This window comes from Chaetura pelagica, unplaced genomic scaffold (genome assembly GCF_000747805.2).
Source record: "Chaetura pelagica isolate M959 unplaced genomic scaffold, ChaPel_1.0 scaffold288, whole genome shotgun sequence".
Lineage (NCBI taxonomy): Eukaryota > Metazoa > Chordata > Aves > Apodiformes > Apodidae > Chaetura > Chaetura pelagica.
Genome location: NW_009954190.1, coordinates 2790676 through 2800265, shown reverse-complemented (window position 1 = coordinate 2800265; position 9590 = coordinate 2790676). Strand labels below are relative to the sequence as shown.

At 40.5% G+C, this 9590-nt stretch overlaps 1 protein-coding gene across 1 annotated transcript in view; it reads left to right on the top strand.

Moving 5' to 3' along the window:
- The first annotated feature begins 449 nt into the window (after nt 1–449).
- The window catches only part of TPH2 (tryptophan hydroxylase 2), a 47139-nt gene continuing 37998 nt past the window's right edge, over nt 450–9590 (top strand). Inside the window, exons 1-5 of the mRNA XM_010003079.1 lie at nt 450–467; nt 3025–3177; nt 5431–5614; nt 5723–5823; nt 8990–9057. Of these exons, the coding sequence (XP_010001381.1) occupies nt 450–467; nt 3025–3177; nt 5431–5614; nt 5723–5823; nt 8990–9057 (524 nt within the window). The remainder of the gene's footprint in view (nt 468–3024; nt 3178–5430; nt 5615–5722; nt 5824–8989; nt 9058–9590) is intronic.

Here is a 9590-nt window from a genome sequence, read left to right as displayed (position 1 = left end):
GGCGGGGAGGCTTCCCCTGCAGCCCCATCGCTCCCCGCTCCGAACGCGGCCGTGACAGCGCGTTCTGGCAGCGCCGAAAGTTTCCTTAGAGTGAAACTGACGCGAGCTGCGTCGCTGCCGGAATGACAGCGAAGCGCCGGGGTGCAGCTCAGGTGTTTTTAACAACCTGCTTGAGTTTGGAAAGCCGGTGCGGGGTCCTGCCGGCCCTGCGCGCTGGTGCCGTGTCCGCAGGCTCTGCCCTGCCCAGGCCCGGCGCGGAAAGCTCTTTGGACGGCGGGAAGCACCTGTCGCCGCCCTGGTGCCCGGGGCGCTGCCCCGCTAGGCAGCCGGCAGCGGGTTTCCCCAGCTGCTGCTGACCGGCGGGGACGTGAAACCGGGCGGCAGCATCGTGCGGGGGATGTGCCGTGTCCCTGTTCTGCCGGGAGGCAGAAGCAGGTCCCTGTAAGGCGATGGCACAGGTGCCACAGGTGCTGGGGGGGTTCAAGCATGGGATAAACTCCTGTATGCTTACAGGTAAATGGGTCCGAATAGGTGCACGCTAATAAGGATAAGGAGTGTGAATAGGTACTAATCATGTAATCCGCTCTGGAGACGTGAAATGTAGGATTATGAAGACTTTACCTCCTGTAAAATTTTGCTACACATGAGGATTCAGACCACTTGAGTAGAGCCCAGAGAATGCACCAGTCTGTTCCAGTTGTGAACTGGCCTGTAGTCTTTATAGTAAAATGTGAAATATCCCCATTTGTACATGCTTTGCTTCTGTTGGAATTAGTGAGTTTAACAGGATGATTTTGTTTTACTGTCTTTATATCTGAATTACTTTTTTCACTGAGTTCTGTTATAGACCACCTTTTTCCCGATTATTTGTGCTTGCTCCAGATAATTAATTTTCATTAGGAAAGTTGATCTGCTGGTCATTATTTAATTATGAAGTGTACTAATGAGGATGGCTGATAAAATTTGAGTTCTTTCAATGCCACGGCCTCTTCTACTGGATTTATAACAACTAACATAGTTTTCAAATGCTTGCAAGAGGCTTTTAGCCATCACTTCAGGTAATGCTCACTTGAGAATATTAGGGAACCTATGAGAGTCTTGGAGTGGTCTCGTTTCCCTGAGGAGCTGGTGCTAAGAAAATTCCCAGACGCTCAGTTGAGTGCATGATCCTTGGTACACAGGTTCCAGAAAGCTGCACACAGTGAAAAATCACAGATGCTATGAAAGCACCCTCTTTGCCACTTCGTGTGGAGGCTGTGTACTCGATTTCTGTGAAAAGGGCTCAGCAAAATCCCAAATATTATTAAAGTGCAAACAAAAGTGGCCTGCGCCTAAATGATCCCTGAGCAAAACTCCTACAGAGCAGATTCCTATAAGCTCAATTACTAAAAAATAAGCATGTTTGAAACTCTTCATCTATCGTTCCACAAACATAATTGCTTGTTCAGATTATTTCTGTGTAGTCTAATCAATTACGAGAAAAGACCACGGAGACTTTTTAGGCTGGCCAGTAAGTAGTTTAAGGGTGGCTAGTTTAACCTGTGCTGTTTTAAAAAGTGGCTTCTGGCAAGATGATTCATTTTATCAAGACCTCTTTAATTCAGTGCATTCTTGTACCTTAAAAAACCATGAAGCTCAGCAGATCCAGTGGGAGCTGACTTGGGAGCTGCAGGCTCTTTATTCAATGGAGGAAGGTATTTCAGAATGGACTAGGGTCAGGTACAAAAGTAAACCAATGTGACATAAACCATGTGATGCAAATATCACTGTCAATGGTCTCCGTTTTTAAGAAAATACTTTTGTGTAATCCAGTTTGAAAAGGAATCAAGCTGAAGTTTACTGATTTTCTACTGGGTCACAGAACACTTGACAAAATCTTGTAAAATAAGCACAGGGAGGTATATTGAAGTCCATTGGCACAGGCCCATAGACATTGTGCAAACGGGATAACCTACCTGAAAGGAAAAAATAAGAATACAGATTTAACTTGGCTGTCATCAAGCATTGCGAGACCTGTTTAAAAGCTTAATGTATTCTCAGATTATTTCATGCTGCTTTACAGTTTGCCAAAGGAAGAAATTAATCCATGTGGAATGGTTGTATATGATTCTTCATTTCTATCTTTACCTTTTTTTTCTTTTGGTGACTGTATTATGGATGATACTGTTTTAGAAAAAGCAGCTAGTAGCTCACTGGAGATTTAATTTCTGCAGGAGTCACAATCTCTACACTGGAAGATGCAGGCTAATGTTTGAAAATCATGGTCAATCATAAAAATTGTCTATAAAAACTGTATTGTTGGCATCTCAACTAGATTTAAGCTGACAAAATTATGTTTTCTGGAAAATGCTGGCTGAAATTGAGCTTAGAACAGTCTTGGACCACCAAATTGTGAAAAGAATGTAGGAGTGACTGAAGATGGTGTGATTTTCTCTGTGCTCTGATTTTTTCTGTATTTCAGTTCCTCAGCCAGCTCACCTCCTAGGGGAGGCACAGTCTAAGCTTGTATTTCTGTCCTCGTTTGTATAATCAACAGAGTTTTTGATTTCTCAGGAAAAATTACATTATATCGCAACATTAACTGTGGTACAACAGAGAACATAAACTTTATGTTTTTCAATTTAATGGGTAATACAAGAATACAGACCAGTGTGAATGATCATAAATCAACTAGTACAGGGGAGTACAGCATCACTGCAATTTTGCAGTGATTCAGACCATCTCAGTACTACTCACTACTAGTGATAGTATTGCCCTAAAAATGTAATTGTGTTTGTATCCCAACCATTCATATACTTTTCCTTATGCTTGTTTTTATGAATTTGCATCTTGCTCAATCATCTCTAACAGCAGCTTTTGACCTGTGATAGTGGTTTCAAGTAAATGTGTTACCTTTTAAATTAAGTCTGGATGAGTTGCATTCAGCTGTTTTCTAACAAAACATTCTCTTTGCCTAAAAAAAGACTTCCTTTGGGGAACTGCCTATTTGCACCTGAAATGATGCTGTTCTTTATCCATTTGTAGCTGAACAGATCAAGTTCTGGGAAGAATGAGGAAAAGAAAGGGAATAAGGGAAATGGGAAAGGTGAGTCTGTTTCTGAAGGTGGAAAGACAGCTGTGGTGTTTTCCTTGAAGAATGAAGTTGGTGGATTGGTGAAGGCTCTCAGGCTCTTCCAGGTAAGACTTAAAATCATTATGCTGACTGGACTGAGCAAGGCTGCTGAGGTCAGTCTCTGTTGGTATAAATCTAATGGAGCGTGGCAGAAGGAAAGGAGTGCAGTTATACTCTTCAGAATTGAGTAAAAGTTACTTAGAATCTTCTGAACCATTTAACAAAATATTTTTGGGCTTGTGGAGGGCTTTCTGGAATAAAGTTTAACAGCTGCTGTTCACACTATTCACTTTAGATTTCTGATGGGCAACTCTCAACACTGTAAATGAGATCTGAAGTTGTTGGTCCTGGCCACAGTGAAAGGAGACACTTGCAGAGGGCAGTTTCTAAATTACGTACAAGTCAGATGGTGGTGGCAGCCTTACTGGAGGACAATGTTTGGTTATAAATTTAAATTCACCTCTAAGTGCTTTCAGGGTCAGGATTCAATGTGTCTAACCAGAACCTAAGTTGTGAAGTATTGGTTCCCATTTAGTTCCCTGTGCAATTGGTGGTTTTTGGTCAGACTGGTGGTACTACACGTAGTCTGCTTGCCTTATTAATAAATTGAAGAGGCCTTGGAGGTATGTCTGAAGATAGTTCGAGCAAAGCAGTATGGTGGAAGTCTTAGGTTGCTGAGTCTGTGCAGTGCAGTGAAGGGAGTGTTAGGAGGTGGCTTGGAGCCTACCTCTAAGGCCAAATCAACAGAGGGTGAAAGTGAGTAGCACCAACCCTAACTCACAAGTGCAGGCTCTGGGAGTGGATTGTATGTATGGCTGATGTACTCAGCCAAAGAAAAGAGGTGACTTAAAACCCACGGGAGGGAGTCTCCCAGGAATCAGGGTGTTTGACAGAAAGTGGAGAAGCCTGAGTGAACTGATAGGAGTTACAGAAGGAGTAATGTTTTCAATGCAGCTTCTTTCCAAGGGCTAAGCATCTAACTGCAGATCTGGCTTAAATGCTTGTATGGGTTCATACCTGAAATCCTGGATTCACACATCAACTCTCCCTTCTTGGGAATAGGCATAAAACTCATTCTGGTCTCTTAAAACATGTCTGAAAGATGTTGCAGAGATACTGCCCCCATTCACATAGTAGCTTCATGATTTGAGTGAGGAGGAGCACAGGCATTTGCTCTCTACCCAACCTAGGTTAGATCTGGGTGAATTTGTTATGTGGATGGGTTAGCTAAGGAAACACACCATGTACCTCCCTTGTGGAGCAGGCCTGTGAAAGAATTATGTGTGTATATCCAGAGGTGTAAAAGCAGAGACTGCTGGTTGGCTGTACCAGAGAGGACCTTGATCTGAAATGGACTTCTCCGCACAAGGCAGCAGGCAGGAATTACAAACACGGAGTTCTCCCTATTTGGAAGTACAAAAAGTTTTTTTGACTTCAGTGAGTAAGAGAAAAGGTAGTTATGAAAAGTAACAGTGTCTGTCTGGCCAAAAAAATAAAAGGGAAAAAAAGGAAAATTCAGAGTCAATAGAAGTATTGGTTGAAAGCTTCATCTAGTCCAACCTGCTGCTTTGAAGCAAGGCTATTGCAACACTGGATCAGGTCAGTCACAGCACAGTGGGGTTGTCCATTGCTGTATGGCACCCTTGGCAGAGCAGCAGTCATGGTGGGAGAGATATCCCAGAGGAAAGTTTTCATGCTATAATTATGTACACACTGGTGGTTGTTGCATTGTTAAGTTTTGATGGGGACATCGCAATGAAAAAAATTTGAATTAGATTTTAATTTTATTACTGTTAACACTTCAGGTTATTGATAATTACTGCAAGAGAGATAGATGAGGACTGATATATAGTTACCCTTTTCTTCCTTACGAGTCTGTAAGAGATACTGAAGTTGAACATGTTTTATAGCATCATTTTAAAGATGTGTATGGCCTAATAAAATTGCATTAGAGTTTATTATTTATAGCAAAGGTAAGTATAAAATTGTGTTCTATTTTTTTTTTAAAGTTAAAATATTAAATTATAATATTGTCTTCTGATAGAGATTGTCTTGGTTGATAAAACAAAATTATTTGCTAAAACAAAATTATTTATTGACTTTCTTCATGAGATAGTTTTGTTAGTACTTTAAGTATACAGATTTTCTTGTTTTCAGTCTTTATTAAGCATCACTAACTAACTGTGTAAATACAGAGTGAATACTTTCAATGGAAACAGTTTTAGTAACTGGAAAAAACTTTCCTAAGGAAAATGCCATGAATATTGCTCTTCTAGCTGGTATGTCAGTATTTAATCCATTACTTCATCTTTCCACAGGAGAAACATGTGAGTATGGTTCATATTGAATCACGAAAATCAAAGAGAAGGAACTCAGAGGTGGAAATTTTTGTGGACTGTGAATGCAGTAAGAAAGAATTTAATGAACTAATCCAGTTGCTCAAGTTTCAAACTAATATTGTAACTCTCGATCCACCAGAAAACATCTGGACTGATGAAGAAGGCAAGGCTGCTTTTGTATCACTTGGTTTAGACACTGACAAATATTTTTCACAGGTATCTCTACAGTCTTACACTCCAGTACATTCAGCTCACATTCTGTCTTCTACAGATCTTGACTGTGTCCCTTGGTTCCCCAGAAAGATATCTGAATTAGACAAATGCTCACAGAGAGTTTTGATGTATGGATCTGAGCTGGATGCAGATCACCCTGTAAGTGTAACATAAAATTGTCTTGTAGATAATTTGTTCAGGTTATTTGTCAGTCAAATAAAAAGTCTGCTGATTCTGACTATTTTTTTTTATTTATTTTTTATTTTTTTTTTTTAGCATGTGCTTTTCAGAAAGTGGGAATTTAGTTCTCTTCAGTACTTTCAGGGAATTAATTTCCCTTTCCTCTAGTAGGACATCCAAAAAGGAGATCCTCCTGAACACTTACTTATTCTGTAACAGCTATGTCCCCTTTTGTACTGCTTCCATTTATTTATTTATTTTAATTAACTAATTGATAGGAAGGTTTCAAATTCTGAGGAGTTCAGATCAATGTGACTTTTGGTTCTGCCACAGGTAGCTCTTGGTTAAGAATTTATACTAATGTAGATGTCAGAGAAGAAAGAATTATGAAGGAAGACTTCTTGGGCACTCAAGAAATAGTTACAAAATGAATCACAGCAGCCTGTTCCTGTTTCTGCATTAATGCAGCAGGTAGTAAGGTGTCTCACATGGGTTCCTGACTTTGGTGACAGGAGGCAAGTCTGCATTTCACACGAGCTCTATCTGCAGTAGTGCCAAATGCTGAACACAAAAGGCAAAATGATAGATCTGTTATTGTTTTTATTTCTTTTGGCTGATGTCCATAAATGCCTCTGAGTCTTTAGATGGCAGATAACTGCAAACATTTGCCTTGCAGCATTTACACTTGATATAAATCCAAGTTTCTAAATTTGGACCGCTTGGCTGAAAGTTACTGGTGGTAACTAGTTGTATTCATTCATGTTCCAAAATAAAATAGGCCAGATTAAGATGGTATTGTAGGAAATTTCCAGCTGAAAGGAAATAAGCAAATGAACTAAGATATCTGACAGTAAGACTGTGTTGTAATAATCAGATTAAACTGTAGCTGTAAGCAAGAGTCTCCTTTGGTTTTTTGTCACATCTGTTTTTGTTGGTATTGTCCAAGATGGTGAAAAATGGTCCTGAAGAGGCTTTAAGTGACTGCAGTAAGACCAGTTCAGTGTAGGGGACTTTTTAGTGATACATCTGTGCTATACCATGGTACTGCAGCGCCTGTGCAGACCCCTCCATGGTGACTGCCTTGGCTGAGGAGAGGCAGGTACTCCTGATGTCCCTGGCTTGGGGCTCCATGTCAGTGCAGAAACAACACTCAGATTGCTGCCTTCTGTCCTGTCTGCTCCACAGCTCCTACAGCTGCCAGGCTGCTGTGGGGGCTCAGGCACAGACCCTCATTCCTGCACGCACAACCAAATGGACATCACAACACCCCCTGGCAGCCCCACCTCCATGGTTCCTGGTGTCACCTGCCCACATATCAGTCCTGATAAGCATCATCACCTCACTTGGTTTGCAGCCATCTCTACCATGCATGGGTCCTTCCCACACTGTGGGCCCATGGCTGGGAAGTGCATCTCTGGATCCTGGTTTCTGCCACGTACTTCTTGATGACAAACTAGGATTTGCCTCACGTTTTCGTTGAATGGAAAAATCTTTTGATTACCTTCAACCATGAACAGTAATTTAGTTCAAACAGAGGCCTCAGTGGCTGCTCATTCTAGCCTTGAGTCCATTACTGTGACGAGCCATTTGATACTGTTTTATGTTCTGAGCTGCTGCCTTCATTAAATAGTTGAGTGCTCTGCTGAAAATCTGCCTTTGGTTTTACAGACAATGAAAAAAGACATTTGCATTATATGAATATATATTTTACACTTGGGGGAGTTCTTCTAAACATAATTTACACACCATTTGTTAGCCTATGTAGCATGCTAGGTTGGGGAAAGCATTAGAGATGGGGGAAAAAAACCTGTAAAATCTGTGATTGGCCCTTCAAAGGCCACTTCTGATGCCTTTCCTGTTCCTTAGTAGTGGCGTGTATGTGCTGAAGACCAAAGAGAATTACCCTATTACAGAATCACAGAACCAGCACAGCACCTCTTCAGCAGCATAGCCCTAACCCACTCCATATAGACTATTGGTTTCAGTCTCAGTTTCATCACACATGACAGGGTTTTTAATCCCCTGTGCTGTCTTTCATTCCCTTTTGGCTCTTGAACAGTCTGCAGCTGAGTAACTCAGTGTTTTTGTCAAAAAGATATTAAGCAGACAAGGAGACTCCCCTAGATTACAGCAACTTTTTGTCAGTCAGAAAACTTTTCTGTGTAGGAGTGGAGGCTTGAAGTTTTTCTGCAGTCCTTTGACATCCTCTCTTGCCCTGCTGCAGCAGAGCAGCTTTGGTTATAGAGTAGTAAAATGCCTTCTGAGTTTTCAGGAAGCTCCTACAAATATTTCAGATCACCAGTGTTATCCCTTCAGTGATTTGTGTTTGTGTATGTGAGCATTAGGGAGAAAATGTGTTTTACTTTTCAGCTCTGACTTGTGGAAACTTAATGCACTTTCTGGGCTACTGACTGCAGAACTTAGGTAACTTTTTATCCTTTTTCATATTCAAGAGGTTGGCAGTGATACCTTGAAAATAGATTAGCTCTTGCCATCCAAAACCTGAAAAGTCTACATCTTTTTTAGGTGTAGAAGAGATCTTGCTTTAGTTTTCAGTATCTCAAAAGGCTGTAACTGGCTGATGTGTACGTTTTATACAGCTCTTTTGCAGTTAATATGGGAAAGGTATGAGTCTGCTGTAGCCCGTGAGCCTTCCTCCCTAACTTGGATTGTACAAATACTCATATCTCCTGCTTGAGGCTGATGGCTTAGTCTCTAAGATGGTTAAGATGGAAACTGCTGAAGTAGCATCTCTAAAATGAGTTGTGTATGAATTCTGGGCACTTGAAACTTCCAGCAAAGAAAGAAATATTAAGGATAGGTCAGTTACTCTGCTTTGCACCTTAATCTAGATCTCCATTCAAATTAAGGAATATATGAGTGAGACAAAATTAAGTTTCCCTTTTTCAACATCTTGGCTGAATGACAGTACCTATGCACAACCCTGTCTTAAAAAAACTCCTGTGGGACTTTGGTGGGGAAAAAAAGCCAAGAAATCTTTATTTTCGTGTGCAGTCCAGTAGACAGTGTTAATCAAAATACAATATAATTAGGTACTAAATAAACACTTTAATGAATTATTTTATAATTCCCACAGCTAATGTTCTGTCCTTATTGTAAATGACTCTTTTCTTCCTTGCTTAAGGGATTTAAAGACAATGTTTATCGACAGAGAAGAAAGTACTTTGTGGATGTTGCCATGAGCTATAAATAGTAAGTACTGGCATAATTCTTTCCCATGCTGCTGTCTAGTTAGAAGCCATGCTCTACTTAATTCTGTAGGATGAAGTTTAATAGTAGACAGTCATCCTTTCAACTTTGGTTAGTTTAGTGTAGACTACAAATGCCAAACCTGATGCTTGAAATCCCATTATATTTTTGGTACAGATACAGGCAAGCAAAGCATTTGAAAGGTAAGCTCTACCTTTTCAGCATTTATTTGTAGCTGCTTAAACTTAGACTCTTCTACAAATTCTTGCATATCTTAATGTCAAACTGATGCACTGCTCTGTCGCCCATACCTAGTGTCCCTATGTAGCTGGATGAGCTCACTAAAAACCAAAATGACTGCTTTCTTTTCATGCACTTACTTATACTGGAAAATGCCATTTATCAATTTTGGCAACACAGATCTAGGCTTCTCAGAATGCAGTCAGTGAATTTCTCTGTAGTCAGTGGAGCTGTGCACAAATACACTGCATATGTATTCTTTTTTCTTTTTTTTTTTTTTTTTTTTTTTTTTTTTT